The sequence below is a fragment of the Phalangium opilio genome, unplaced genomic scaffold, assembly GCF_054372755.1.
Source record: "Phalangium opilio isolate 3A_F unplaced genomic scaffold, DU_Popi_V2 ptg000082l_1, whole genome shotgun sequence".
Classification (NCBI taxonomy): Eukaryota; Metazoa; Arthropoda; class Arachnida; order Opiliones; family Phalangiidae; genus Phalangium; species Phalangium opilio.
This window is the reverse complement of record NW_028324189.1, coordinates 2,496,457-2,510,818: the sequence shown is the minus strand read 5'-3', so window position 1 is coordinate 2,510,818 and position 14,362 is coordinate 2,496,457. Positions and strand designations below refer to the sequence as shown.

At 38.3% G+C, this 14,362-nt stretch overlaps 3 protein-coding genes across 3 annotated transcripts; 1 reads left to right on the top strand and 2 right to left on the bottom strand.

Annotated features, from left to right (window-relative positions):
* Positions 1 to 6: 6 nt before the first annotated feature.
* Uev1A (Ubiquitin-conjugating enzyme variant 1A) lies at positions 7 to 1,246 on the bottom strand. Its single transcript, XM_089847580.1, has 4 exons — positions 1,101 to 1,246; positions 450 to 598; positions 251 to 376; positions 7 to 155 (listed from the first exon to the last, which is right to left on the bottom strand). Exons 1-4 carry the CDS (start codon positions 1,126 to 1,128, stop codon positions 15 to 17), a joined length of 444 nt encoding a protein of 147 aa, XP_089703706.1. The 5' UTR covers positions 1,129 to 1,246; the 3' UTR covers positions 7 to 14.
* A 46-nt stretch (positions 1,247 to 1,292) lies between these two features.
* Positions 1,293 to 10,230, top strand: Usp10 (ubiquitin specific protease 10). Its single transcript, XM_089847560.1, has 9 exons — positions 1,293 to 1,411; positions 1,971 to 2,066; positions 3,762 to 4,180; positions 4,446 to 5,695; positions 5,759 to 5,960; positions 6,032 to 6,512; positions 6,573 to 6,813; positions 6,921 to 6,989; positions 7,078 to 10,230. Exons 1-9 carry the CDS (start codon positions 1,394 to 1,396, stop codon positions 7,293 to 7,295), a joined length of 2,994 nt encoding a protein of 997 aa, XP_089703686.1. The 5' UTR covers positions 1,293 to 1,393; the 3' UTR covers positions 7,296 to 10,230.
* An 893-nt stretch (positions 10,231 to 11,123) lies between these two features.
* Asciz (ASCIZ zinc finger protein) lies at positions 11,124 to 14,337 on the bottom strand. The gene is made up of 4 exons (XM_089847564.1): positions 14,110 to 14,337; positions 13,690 to 14,029; positions 12,136 to 13,132; positions 11,124 to 11,648 (listed from the first exon to the last, which is right to left on the bottom strand). Exons 2-4 carry the CDS (start codon positions 14,019 to 14,021, stop codon positions 11,214 to 11,216), a joined length of 1,764 nt encoding a protein of 587 aa, XP_089703690.1. The 5' UTR covers positions 14,022 to 14,029; positions 14,110 to 14,337; the 3' UTR covers positions 11,124 to 11,213.
* Between the last annotated feature and the right edge of the window lie 25 nt (positions 14,338 to 14,362).

The following is a 14,362-nucleotide window of genomic DNA, read 5'->3' as shown; positions in this document are numbered from 1 at the left end:
GGGGGGGTGAGGGGCTAGAAAGCGGATCCTTCAGGGGGTTGAGTCAGTCTCTGATTTTCTTTAAGCGTCATGGCGCGACGCAATTCTTGCAAAACTGTCTTGATTGAATAATTACGTTGCCAACGACTAAGAACAGGCAAAGAACGTTTATCAACCTGAAAAGAATACATTTTCTCTACGTAAGTTCTTTATTATTATTATTATTATTATTATTATTATTATTATTAAGGCTAGGATGGCGCGCGCTTACCCCTCCAGTATTTTCATTAACACCAGTCATCTTGATTTTAGATATAAACCTAACGTTAGGAGGTTCGTCCGGGTATTGAGAACCACATTCCACTTTCAAACTATAAATCCTATTTTCATACGGACTCTTAAAGATAAAAGAGCCTGGTTAAATTGGGGGGTCACTAATAAGAGGGGGATGGATTAATTAGGGTTTTTACCCTGGGTGGGCCAATGATCATTCCCGTCCAATGTGTCAAAGTCATGTCACTGTCATCTTCCAGGCCCCAACTAATGGTCCCATCTCCCACACCTTTTTGACCTTGTTCCAGTTCTTCTAGTAAACGGAAATTTCGCGGAATTACGACGCCTAATAAAGAAAATTAACCTCGATAATTAGTTTAAACAAGGTAGGTTGGAATTCGCGAGTCAGATGGGATTCATGGGAAATTGGGAAGCCACATAAAACTACCACCACATACAATTTATTTAGTCAAATTAGGCTTAAGAAATTGGCCTCTTTTAATAAGATTAAGAGTTATTTACGTTATTTTAAATAAATTTAACGCGTTTATAATTACACGCAATGATTCACGCGTCGTTAAATACGCGTATTATGTCAATGATTTTTAATAAGATCAAAAATTCTAGCCTAGGCAGTTTTGTTTTGAGTCACTCGAGTCGAGTGACAGTTAAGCCTCGGTTTGGTTTACGCCTTAGTTACTCGAAGATTTCAATGTAATTACTATTAATTTCAACCCGGATTGAATTAATTATAATATAATATGATTTGGGAAGTTTATTTATACTTTAATGAAACGCAGAATTTTATTATTTTCTAGGTTTAACCAAAAAATAATGGGAAAATTTACCTGGACCTGCGGTGGAACCCGCCATCATGGATGTCTTACTCTTACCCACACGACTCACTAGCGGCTTCAGGCGTGTGGAAACTTCTAAATTCTTGCGGACTGAACTAAACTGAATCCATCATGCGTTCAAGTCAGCTGCGTGGATTTCATTATTAATAGAACCTTGTTATTAGGTTTAATACACCGAACGCACCATAAATTACACCTAGCGGTGGTCGCTGCTAAGCCTAAATCCATTCATAGGGAAAATATGTCCGCGAGTAGAAGCGTGCGATGACGGATATTCTCTCACAATGGATTCAGTTTTTTTGGTAAGTTTAAAGTTTAATATACCTTAAATTTCAGTTAATTAATGTTCCGGAACTTAGTGAAAGTAAAATATGATAAAATTAAGAGATTACCTTAAGCGTAAAGCGTTTCTTTCGCGCTAAAAGGGGCTCGGCAGATGGGTAAAAGTTAAGCCTTGGTCAATTGGGACCCACGGACACGGGCCATGGCGCGTTGCAGCCGTCTTGCCGATAATTTTAGGCCGGCAAATACCTAACCGAGTCTTAAACAAATAGAGCAACTTCTTCTTCCCAATATTTGGCATCGTCATACCTCTCAATATCTTACTTTAAGTGTCATCTCGCATACCAGGGGCGTATAGTATCCTCTGTTACAAATGCGCCCCTAAAACAGAGGATAAACAGTTAATTCCCCTCTAACTATATTACTCTATATCAAATACATACTACCTAACATTTAAATGCTAATTAAGATAAGAAATAATTATTTTGGTTGGGAAAATTGCCGGGTCACAGTGATTTGGATCAAATGTCAGGTCAAAGGGAATGGTGTAAAAGTGTTTTGTGTGTTGTTATTGCAAAGGAATTCCAGTTTCTGGATTTATCTGGAGTGAGCAACGAAGAGGTGCAGCAACTTCTTCAACATCTACGACCAGGGAATGTCGTACCAGCTCTTGAAGTAAGAACAATTATCCTTATAAAAACATGGTCAACCTTAAAAATCTGTAATTAGATGCCCCTGCATATTCTTATCAGTAGGCACTTAGGCATGCATGTTCAAATAATTCAAATTCGGTCAAAATACAGTTAAAATTTTAACCTAAATCTTTACTTTCCATCAAAACTTACTGAGGTTAATGGTAATAGTTAGTATAGATCTATCTCAGTAGGCTTAGTGTGACGTCACCCATGCTATTTGCCCATAGAACCAAAGCGGTACCAAACATGGCCACCCACTGCCAAACCTAAACCCGTGACGTTTTACCTAGACACTGACGTCACAACTGAGATAGCTCTATAGGGCGCTGTTGGTTAGCTGTGGCATAGGGGCTAGCCACCACCCCTCTAAAGGGACCCAGTGTAAATAAGCCAGTGGCTTAGTGTGGACATTCTTCCTTAAACAAAGCTTAGATAGCTTCATTGTAAACATTTTATAATCCTTTGGAATATCCTGAATTCCCCATCAGGGTTCATACAAACCTGGAAAACAGGGAAAACCCGGAAAAATCAGGGAAATAAATAGTTGACACAAACCTCAGGAAAAAATCAGGGAAATAAATATTTGACACAAACCTCAGGGAAAAATCAGGGAAATAAATATTTGACACAAACCTCAGGGAAATTACGAATTTCTAGTAAAATTCAGGGAAATTTGCGTCAAACAGGGGCCAAATAACTAAGAAAAATGTTGGTGAACATACCCTCCATAGGATTAACATTACACTATATTGGAGGCTCATAACTCTGGTTATATTAGAGATACGGAGATGTCCTTCGAGTATGTTATAGTCCAATTTGCCCCCATCAAACCATACTAATATCTTAGGGCTACAACAAACAGGGGCCGAGTAATTAAGCAAAACGTAAACAAACAAGCCACCCTCTCACTCGTTTAGCTAACCCACCCTCTCACTCGTTTGGCTAACCCACTTTTGATCTTTAACAATAAACTTTGGAGGCTCCTAACTCTGGCTCTATTAGAGGCACGGGGATGTCCTTCGAGTATGTTATAGTTCAATTTGTCCCCCATCCAACCATACTAAAAACTTAGGGCTACGACAAACAGGGGCCAAGTAATTAAGCGAAATGTTAAAAACATGCCATAGGAATAGCATCACACCCATCTTTGGAGGCTCATAACTCTTGTTCTATTAGAGATACAGGGATCTCCTTCGAATATGTTATGGCCCTTTTTGCTTCCCATACAAGGGTACTTTAAACTTGAGGCTACGTCAATATCTTTGTCAACTTATGTTAGTGTCTCACGTATTGTTATTAGGTTACTTTTGATTTTTAACAATAAACTTTGGAGGCTCGTAACTCTAGTTCTACTAGAGTTACGGGGATATCCTTTGAGTATGTTATGGTCCAATTTGTCCCCCATCCAACCATTCTAAGAACTTAGGGCTACGACAAACAGGGGCAGAGTAACTAAGCAAAACGTAAACAAACAACCCCCTCCATATGAATAGCGTTACACTAAACTTTGGAGGCTCGTAACTCTGGAAAATTCAGGGAAGTATGTGGGGAAAAATCCTGGAAATCTCAGGGAAATTTGTTTTCCAAAAGTTGTATGAACCCTGCCCATGTTCCACTTTAAGAACCTCCCTTTTGGAGTATGATAGAAAGCTTCTCTTTTTCTTTTTGCCTTCAGCTTCCATGGAGTGTAACTAAACCAATAGATGTTTCTTCAAACGCGGTTGTTGAGGCTAAGGACATTGCGCGTCTTTCAGTCCTGGACAGTCAGTTGCCCTCTCAACATGAATTGCTTCCTCCCAACAACCCCAACTATCCTCAATTGGGGATCAGCCCCATTGACCATCCTGTCGTCCCCATCTCTGAAGCGCCCCCTCAGTTTTCAGCCAATGCCCCCGTCTTCATCCCGGCCTCTTTGCCGACTTTGCCTCCCTTCGCGGGTATCCCCCCTAATATGGGGGGTCAGTTCCCCCCGCAGTTCCTACAGAGACCAGCCTTCTCCAGTTACTCCCTTCCTCCCCAACTGGACTCTTCGCCCCCAGCCAATAACAACCTCATTCATCAAATGCATCATCGACATGATAGCCCCACAAACAGGTAAGACAATCTCTTCTTTTATTCAAGCGCCGCGTGCTTTTAGAGCTGAGATCAATTTGTAACCAATAGGACTTAGAGTAATTGTTCCAAACTACTTTGTATGAAATTGGAAATCCAATTCATAGTTAATGAAATTGTAGCTTATGAACAGTCTTACGACTACGCGAAACTTGGGCTTATGGGCAAATAAGTAGTTTAAGCTTAGGTATATAGAACTTAGCGGCGTGAAATAGGCTTAATGACGTGATGATCCCTCGTGGAATAGGCATCATTACCAGCAACGAGAAATGGAAGAGACTCAACAACAACACGATTCTAACAACCGTGGTCCATCGGTGCACAAAGGCAATCGGCACTATATGAACAACCCGCGCAAATCCAACCATACCCATCACCACTTGAAGAACAAAAGCAAGACCCTCGCTCACAGTGACGCTGTCATTATTGACGTCAGTTCTCCTCCCGGCAACGCGCTCTTAGAGTATGGCAATGTGGGTCGCGATGATAGTGGCAATGGGCCCAACATGGTGCCCATCCCGCATCACCCACCTTTCCCAGTCGCCTATCAACCGGCTCAAATGGCGCCGCCGCCTCAGGCCTATCAAACAGCCCCTCAAGCACCCCAGCAACAAATTTATTTCTACCATTCGCCATACAGTTATATTCAACCTGGTGCCCCGAATTCCCCCATTATGGCCCAATCGGATGGGTCCGAAAATATGGTGGTGGCCCCGCCCCCCGGATTGTACGAAGGTTCCCCTTTAACCATGTCGTCGCACGTGGCCGTTACGCACCATTTACCTCCCCAACAAACTTACCAACATATAAGTAACGCCGCCGCGGCCGTTAGTCCAATCCCTAGACAAAGTAACTCGGCCTTCAATCATCAGAAAAACGGCGTGGCCGCCTTTAAGACGCCCGAACGTTCTTACCACAATTCCGGCCAAGTTCGAGTCGATGATGATGCCGCGACGCGCGCCACTCGTGAACCGGAAACCGAAAAAAATGTCCCTGTCTTAGAATCGCGTTCGTCGGAAAACGTGATCCCGGAAAACGTCGATGACGCTCCCGGTTTGAATGAATTAACGAACGTTTCTACTCGCGAATCGGAACAAGTCGAGTACCAGATTGAGAGTCAAGTTGAAACACTCCCTTCGGAAACACCGCCAGAAAGTAATACGGCGTTGAACAATGAACCCGAAGAAATCAGTACTGTTTCGGAAACTCCGGATAATTCAAATTCCGTTGATAACATGGAGGATAGTGGCGTTGACTTGGACGAAACTCTGCCCGCTGCTCCCCTTCCTACGCCTAAAGCCCCCGCGGCAGTCTCCAATGAACCGGGTAAAAGCTGGGCTGACTTGTTCAAAGCGAATGGTAACGCGTCAAAATCTTCCTCGATTGGAAGCGCGCTCGAAACGTCCAATAAGACGGCTGCATCTAACGCCGTTAACAGAAATGGACACGCGAAAGATGACTCCTTCGCCAATGATTACGAAATACGCGAGATCGGAAGTGAGTTTGCAGAAATTTTTAAACCTGCCTTTGTAGGATCTTCACGGATATATTTTCTTTCAGAATTGTTACAGTCTTACAAAGCCGATTTTACGCCGCAACCGTTTCAACCGCGAGGTTTAATCAACCGTAGCAACTGGTGTTACATTAACGCTACTTTGCAAGCTCTGTTGGTATGCGCACCCTTTCACAATCTGATAAAAACCTTGCAAAATATGCGCGTTCGAACCTCAGCCAAGAGTAAAACGCCCATCATGTTCAGCTTGTAAGTTGTTAAAAACCTTTTTGGCGAGGCTTTATCAGGGAAACAACCGTAACTCGTTTGACTTATTTCAGAGTCAAACTGATCTCGGAGTTCGATTCAAACAACATCAGTAAACGAAAGAAGAATAAGGAGGATCCCAACATGGGTCTCCCTTTTGAACCAGTTTGTATGCACGCCATGTTGACCCTAATCAAGTCGGAATGCATCAAGGGGCGACAAGAAGACGCTGAGGAATTCCTTAGTTGCATTTTGAATGGACTTCACGATGAAATGGTGGCCATTATTAAAACGGTGGAGAATAAAGGATGCAATGGTCAATCCGAAACGACCAATGGTCATCTGGAGACCGCTAGCGAAGATGACACGGAAGATGAGTGGAGGATGATGGGACCTAAGGGAAAAGGATCTGGGACTGTTACCAGGACATCGGCTCACTTGTCACCTACTCCCATCAAAGCCATCTTTGGTGGAATGACGCGTTCTTTGTTGACTTCCGGAACAGAATCGTCCGCGACTCTTCAACCTTTCTTCACGTTGCAGCTAGATATTCAAGTAAGTTATCAGACGTCCTAGAGTAATTTTCAGGACCGGGCCATGACCTTTTTTTGTCAGGGTGACGGTGTCGACTCTGTTGAGGATGCGCTGTCTCACTTGATCGTTAAAGAGTCAATCCAAGGTTACACTTGCTCCAAAACGAAGAAGGAGGTGGAGGCCTCTCGTTGCATGTCCTTGGAAGAATTGCCACCTGTTCTGATCCTTCATTTCAAGAGATTCGTCTACGACGACAAAGACGGTGGCTCCAAGAAGGTCCTCAAGAAAATGGATTATCCTCTTGACTTAGAACTCAAAAAAGGTAAAGAATCTTTTCAAATTTGAATAAATGAATTTCAAGTTTATTTTCAATAAATTAATCCTGATTTAAATTTAAATTAATGCCAATTTTAATCAATTTCATTTCAGATCTGTTGTCACCTGGTGTTCGACAACGTTACAGTGCCAAATTTCACCGGAATTATAGATTATTCGCTGGTAAGTTCAACTTTAATTTAATCTCAGTTCATTTGAACCTCAGTTCATTTTCGAGAATGTTTTTCGTTACGTTTATTCCAATTCCCAGTTGTTTACCACGATGGTAAAGAGGCGGTGAAAGGGCACTATGTCGCTGATGTTTTCCACGCTGGTATCAATAGCTGGTTGCATTGTGACGACCGAAACATCAAGCCAATCTCCGAAGAGAACGTCTTGACGTATAACTCTCCTTGCGTCCCATACTTGCTTTTCTATGGACGTGAAATCCCAAATCAGGCAACGGCAACAGCGACAACGTCCAAGTGAACGCGGCGACAATTTCGTAATCGGAACGTAACGTAACGTAACGTAATGTACTCTTTTTTCCTTTTTATTTTAAAAATTGGGGGTTTCGCGCACGCGTATTCAACGGAACTACTTTTTGCATTGCTCCTTGTAAACTCGGGTGGTGAAAACCTTGTAAACTCGGGTGGTGAAAACCTTGTAAACTCGGGTGGTGAAAACTAGAAACGTTTTTGGATGGTTAAGAAAAAAACCAATATAACATTTATTATAAGTTGAAAACGAAACATTATATCGTACGTGAAAATCCTCTGATATTTTTGCAACAGTGACGTTGTTGCCGCGTCTTTTCCGATTGGATTGGTTTTTTTTTTGTTTTACTTTGAAGCCGTGTCCTATTGGTGATATTTTTACGCGATTATCGCGTAACGCTTGTAAATACGCTAAAATTTGTGCAGAAATAGTTTGTTACAAGTAAATTTTTAATTATCCGTCTGGCTTCCTTACGTAGATAAATCACGTCGCCCCCGCAACAATAATTTGTCAATTTCCGTTACAAGTTTCGTTTTTTTTTTTTTTTTAATGATTATTATTTACTATTCGCGAGTTTTTTTTTTTTTGGAAAATTGTCCCGTGTTTATATCGAGTGTTAGTTTGAAAAATGTTCTTCAGTTTTAATTTTAAAATGAAACAAATTCCGAATTTTTTCGTTTTATTTTGAAAAATTACGCTCGCGGAAAAAATTGTTTAAATTTCAAACTTTAATCATCTTACATTGCATTATTAAGTATTATTAATTAATTAATTAATTAATTAATTAATTAATTTTCTAATTAGGAAGAAATTAATTGAGCTTAAACTAATACGCGAAGAATTTATTTATCCCTCCATTTAAGTTTTTAATTTAAAATTTAAATTAAAACGGTTTTTTTTTTTTCAAATTTTGAAATAAGTGGATTTGTTCGTCCGGAATTTGAAACGTGTCGAACTCGAAATAAATGGATGGATGGATGGTTTCAAAATCTGATTTAATTGACAGATTGTGTAAGATTTAAGTATAATATCTCTCAATTAAGCTAATTTAATTAATTAATTAATCCTTAATGGGTTTTAATTTTTTTTTTTTTTTTTTTATGTTAAGCGACTAATACAATGTAAAATAAATCCTGCGCGATAAATCCCGTGTTTTGAGTCGAATAGGGTTTAAAATTATATTATGGATGGACTTTTGAAAATATTGCGAATGAAAAACAAAAAAAAAAAAAATGGTGCCTGAGCGAAAGAGAGAAATTTAAAAATAAAAAAAAAAAAAATCACAAAAAATTCTCGGATTAGTAATTTGAAAAAAGTCGAAAAATTATTATTAAAAATAATAAAAAACCACGATTAAAATAATAATTTTTCGCGACAAACTTTTATATAAATAATTAAATACTAAATAGGGAATAATTGAATTAAAAATAAAATATTTTGTACAGGATAATCGACACCCGTAAGAAGAAAAAAAAAAAACTAAAATTTAACTGTAAATGTTATTATTTTTAGGCTAAAATTGATTGATTGAGTTAATTAATTAATTAATTATGATAAAAAAAATTAGGCTATTGTTATATATATAAATATATTCAAATTTAACGGATATAAAGAAAAAGAAAATTCTAGTTGATTGTAAATATTAATTATTATTACAATGTATCATTGACATTTATTATTTTGAGAGGAAATCATAGCAACGTAGTAGAACTTTTTCGAAAAGGATTTTTTTAGGCTAGGAATTTTATAATTAATAAATTAAACTACCCCCTTTCAACACACAGTAATCGCTTCCCCGTCCTTCCCTAGATTAATTAATTAATTTAGTAATTAATTAATTAATCAATATCGTTAAATTTAATTTTAACGGATGGCAGTTCCTCGCTTTAAAAAGGTATATGTCCCTCCCATAAGAAAAAAATAATAAAAATAATGATATTAGTGACGTTAGTGAAACTACAAACCACAAACCACGCCCCTTTTTACGAGAGGAATTTGTTCCCCCATTATTTTCTATTTGTGAATTTGATTACCTTTTTTTTCTTTTTTTTTAATGTGAATTTAGTAATTTACGTTTAACGCCACCAAATATTGAAGTTTGAAATTGAAAAAATAATTTCGGTGGTTCTGGGATATTTTTTTTTTATTTTTTTTTTTTTCCTAAGTTAATTTATTCATTAGCATATTATTAATTAATTTTTTTTTTTTTTTTAAGGATTTGAGTTTTGTTGCCTTTCTTTTAAAAATCATATTAATTACGAATGAGTCATTTAAAATAACTTACGGAGGAATTTAATGGCGGTTTTAATTTTAATGAGACATTTTTTTTCGTAAATTAATTAATCAAATTGACTATTACTCCTCTTTTTTTTTTCTCTCTCTCTCTGTATTTTATTTTTTAAAAAAAAATGGGAAAGAAAAAGATGGCGGCCGTTTTTTCAGATGCAAAATTAAATTAAGTAAGAAATATTAAATTTAAATTTAAATTCAATGTAAAAATAATTAATTAAGGGATTAATTTAGAGCTCGATACGAGATTCGGAATCGTGCGAATAACGTCAAAATCGGACAATAAATAACAAAGTTACGTGACTTTTGACCTTTTTGTTGTGAAATAAAATAAAAAAATATTTAGAAATTAATTAATTATTATTTTTTGACCGATTTTGACGTATTTTGAAGGGTCTATTATAAACTAATTAATTTGTCCTGTTAAAATCGCCTCTAAATAAATGAAAAGAAAATCAAAGTGCCTTTGAATTGAGTGATTCAAAGCATCTTGCTAAAATATATATAAATAAATAAACAAACAGCGGACGTTATTTGAAAATAATTAAATAGCGGGATCACTTTTCTGTAATTTACCATTTTATAAACGAAAAAAAAAAAAAAAAACTTCAGTGTAAAATTAAACGTTAAAATGGAACCCTTTTTTTTTTCTCCTTTCAATGATGAAGACAAAAACCCGAGGGGTCGGACGTTTGTCAAAATCCCGTACACTTTGTTTGAAATCTGTTTAAAATCTCTCTCGAAAATCCCAAAATCTCACGTCAAAATCTGAAAATCTCACGTCAAAATCGAAAAATCCCAAAATCCCTATCTTAAAATCTGAAAATCCCGAAATCTTCACCTAAAATCCCGAAATCTCACATTAAAATCTAGAAATCCCGAAATCTTCACCTAAAATCCCGAAATCTCACATTAAAATCTAGAAATCCCGAAATCTTCACCTAAAATCCCGAAATCTCACATTAAAATCTAGAAATCCCGAAATCTTCACCTAAAATCCCGAAATCTCACATTAAAATCTAGAAATCCCGAAATCTTCACCTAAAATCCCGAAATCTCACATTAAAATCTAGAAATCCCGAAATCTTAACGTAAAATTCCGAAATCTCATCCTAAAATATCAAAATCAGAAAATCTCCTCGAAATCCGAAAATCTCCTCAAAATCTGAAAATCTTATTCCAAAGCCCGAAATCTCCTTCAAAATCTGAAAATCCTAAACAAAAGCCCGAAATCTCCTTCAAAATCTGAAAATCCTAAACAAAATCCCGAAATCTCCTTCAAAATCTGAAAATCGTGTTCAAAATCTGAAAATCTCCTTTAAAATCCCGAAATCTTAAAATCTTGGACTAGATTTCCAGATTTCTAAAATCTGAGTCAGAATCTCAAAATCTGGGGCAAAATCTCAAAATCTTTGTCAAAATCTTGAAATCTCAAAATCCCATACACTAAAATGCCGAACGTCCGACCCCTCGCAAAAACCCCAGTAAAATAAAACATAATGCCCCTAAAATAATAATTAATTAACAATATTTTTCATAATCTACTTTAATAGGAATTTAATTAATTTGAATACATCTTAATAATAATATATTATTGTTTTATTACGAAGGAATTACAAATCACAAATCAAAGAAATGACACATATCATCCAACGTTTGCGTGTACGAACTGGTTAATTCCAAAATGGGTGAAGTTGGATTGGTATAATTAGTTTGCGTTTGCGTATCAGTCACTAGATCCTCGAAATTATTATGCCAATCAGCGAAATCTATACCAGTTATGTCAGTTTGAATTTCAGCTGATAATTGAAGCGATTCCGTTTCGTTAACATTGTTAGGTGTATTGTAAAAATCCAAGAAATCAGGCCAAGGAGTTTGAGTTTGAATATCGGATAGCTCCAACTCGGGAAATAGGAGTTCGTCATCTAAAGTTGTTTGAGTTTCCATATTTGATGATAAGAAGGACGACAAAGCGTTTTCCTCTCGCGTCTGAGTTTCGATATCCAATGATGAAGGAGTTGGTGATGATGACTGAGTTAAGATATCACTTGAATCCTGAAATTATACAAAATTACAAATGTCACGGTAAAATGCGTGATTACCTAAGGATCAGAAGGGGATAATAGAAGAAGGATGCCACTCTGTATCCTCTTAATGCTTTAGTTATGTAACGTCATTCTTCCCAGGCGAGGGTATCCCTTTTAGTTTGCTTTCCCGCTCATCAAACTACAAATGGGTAACTCTCGCACCGTAAGGTGAATTCTATAATTGTTTGGCACTAAGTCCCCAGGAATCATCCCACAAACCTTGATTGTCTTGACGTGGGACAAAAATGCGCAAGCGCATGCATGCGTCTTGCCAAATATTTAAGCGCTAATAGAGTAATGACGAGGGAACTATTTATCGTGTATGTGATTCGGTTTAGTAACCTTGCTCTAAATGTTCCGATGTTGGGAAGAGTGACGTTACACTTAGCCCGCTTTGTGCTTGTACACTTCTCTCGAAGAGAAGTATTATATACTTCTGCTAAGGATATATTTACCGGTAGCCTCCTTTTCTTCGATGCGCGTGGAGAATTCGCGTGTCTTTTGGGTAAATTGACTGGTTCAGTTTTCTGTGCAAAAATGTCGCGTATATTGTGGGTGGAACAGGAATCTTCGTCACAGGTGTAATTGCGGGATTGTTGGGATATCATTTCAGTTGCCATTCGCTGGCAGACAGTTGCCAATAAGCTCAACATTCCAAAATCATTCTCGTTCGAATGTGCCTGGTCAGTTCCAGCTTGGGAATCTAATGTTTCTCTGGCTCGCTTACATCTAGGACTCGTTTGAGTTCCCGAAGAACATTTGACGGACTTATTTACTGACCACCGCGAATTTAAAAGCATATCGAGACAGGAGAGAACGGACTGAGCGCTGACGTCAGCCACACGACGATCGGTGTTACTGCCGCACGCTGATTTGTCCAATTGTTTCTTATTCATTTTTAAAGCTCTTTTCATTTTGCCCAGAATAATTTCAGTCGTTTGTGTTTCGATACTTTCCAAACGGACACTGTCACGACTACGGGATGCGGATTTACGATTTTCATTGTGAACGTAACATTGGGAAGCTCTTGATTCGACTTGCAAACTCTTCTTAGACGAAGGTTTCTTCAAAATGGATCTTCTCGACGTCTGAGTTTCAACACTACGGCTTCCAATTTGAGTGTTTTGGTCCTTTTTCGAGGAGGTATTGAAATGGGAAGGTTCGTGGACGTGAAACTCCCCTTCGGTTTGCGTCGTGTTTTCCACTTTGTATATAACTGGGTCCGTGTAATCAGAGTTGAATAGTTTTCGGTGCGTGGAAGATAATCCGTTGATAATTTTGTAACTTGGTTTGGGTAAGATGGGTCGGAATTGACGCGGAAGAGGGGGGTTGCAAACGGGACCACACTCCACTTGGCTGCCTGAACTGACACTGACTATTTTGCCAGGATATGAGGGGTGAATGTCTCCTTCAAACAATGCAAGACGGGACCTCACAGCGGGGCTTTCTCTTCTGTAAAACAAGATCATTGGCTTATTCTAGAGGGGTGCGGGTACCCGAATTTTTGGCGGGTATTCGGGTAGTTAGGCTTAGCCGAAAAATGGTTGTCGGGGGGGGGGGGGTAACAAGTTAGGACGAACCCAACTTTTGGTTTCCCTTTGTCTTATTTCAACACAGAATACTGGCAAAGGTATGATATACGCGTGTAGAGGTGTGACGCGCTGCGTGGTGATTCTAGTCTGTCTCAGAAAGAAACTACCACAGAAAGTTTACCTTATGGGAACTAAATTTCACTTTGGAACAGTGTTTCATGGAATTTCGTCAACCTTAAAATTCCGATTCTTTCTAAACTGGCCAGTGGGTGGTCCCCCTTTCACCTCTGACTCCTATTTTTCTACCCGCGAATAGCCCGACAACCTGTTTCTGCTTGACACGGAAATGGGGGGGGGGGTAGATAGTCTCGGGGGGGGGGGGGTTCCCGAAGTTCGGAACCGATATTCGAACGGGTAATCTTCGGGTATCGGGTACCCGCACACCCCCTATATTCCTTCTATAATTATATGCCTTACTTTTTGGGAGGTTGTATATTTTGGGGTAGTGTGTGTTGTGTTCTTCGAACGTGAGTCAAAAGGGTTTCTCTCATATCATAGCTCAATCCGCAAGAACAAGTCCAATTAATTCCACAATTTTTTTCGTGATACGCGAGCAATTTCATCGAAGCGAATGTTTTAAGTTTACATTTTTTACATAAGAAGGATTTCTCAGCGTGAACTTTAAGTAAATGTTGTTTCAAATTGAACTTCTTGGTAAAGTATCGTTCTGAACCTTTCCAATAGAGACATCCTTCGTGGGGGCAATGCAATTTCACTTCCTCCGTCATTTCTCCCCGTTTTCGCCTCATAATTAATCCTATTTTAATAATTAATTAAAATTAATTAGTTACTGATGACCTTATACTCCTATGTTGTATCGTCTAAACAGTAATTCACCAAAATCCGAACTTGTTCTTCAAACTTCTGCTCGCTTTAATTAACTTATTTAATTAACGTATTTAATTTTCAGTTTTTAAATAGTACAAAGTCTAGACTCTACAGCCGAAGCTACAGCAGACTAGCTCTGCTAGTGGTCTAGACCATTATGACTCTGAGTACCTTATAGTATTCTAATGTCTATGGTTCCGACCAGTATGAGTCCCTTATAGTACTCTTATGTCTATGGTCTCTAGACAGTTCTAGAGCTAAA

Excerpts from the sequence above, each read along its gene's own strand:
- Usp10 (XM_089847560.1), top strand. Across the intron at positions 6,513-6,572 it reads CGTTGCAGCTAGATATTCAA|GGTGACGGTGTCGACTCTGT; the intron begins GTAAGTTATCAG and ends TTTTTTTGTCAG. Across the intron at positions 6,814-6,920 it reads TGACTTAGAACTCAAAAAAG|ATCTGTTGTCACCTGGTGTT; the intron begins GTAAAGAATCTT and ends ATTTCATTTCAG.
- Uev1A (XM_089847580.1), bottom strand. The coding sequence starts at position 1,128 with ATGATGGCGGGTTCCACCGCAGGTCCAG. Across the intron at positions 599-1,100 it reads GGGTTCCACCGCAGGTCCAG|GCGTCGTAATTCCGCGAAAT; the intron begins GTAAATTTTCCC and ends TTTCTTTATTAG. Across the intron at positions 156-250 it reads TTAATGAAAATACTGGAGGG|GTTGATAAACGTTCTTTGCC; the intron begins GTAAGCGCGCGC and ends TATTCTTTTCAG.
- Asciz (XM_089847564.1), bottom strand. The coding sequence starts at position 14,021 with ATGAGGCGAAAACGGGGAGAAATGACGGAGGAAGTGAAATTGCATTGC. Across the intron at positions 13,133-13,689 it reads AATATACAACCTCCCAAAAA|AAGAGAAAGCCCCGCTGTGA; the intron begins GTAAGGCATATA and ends CTTGTTTTACAG. Across the intron at positions 11,649-12,135 it reads CGAAGAAAAGGAGGCTACCG|GATTCAAGTGATATCTTAAC; the intron begins GTAAATATATCC and ends GTATAATTTCAG.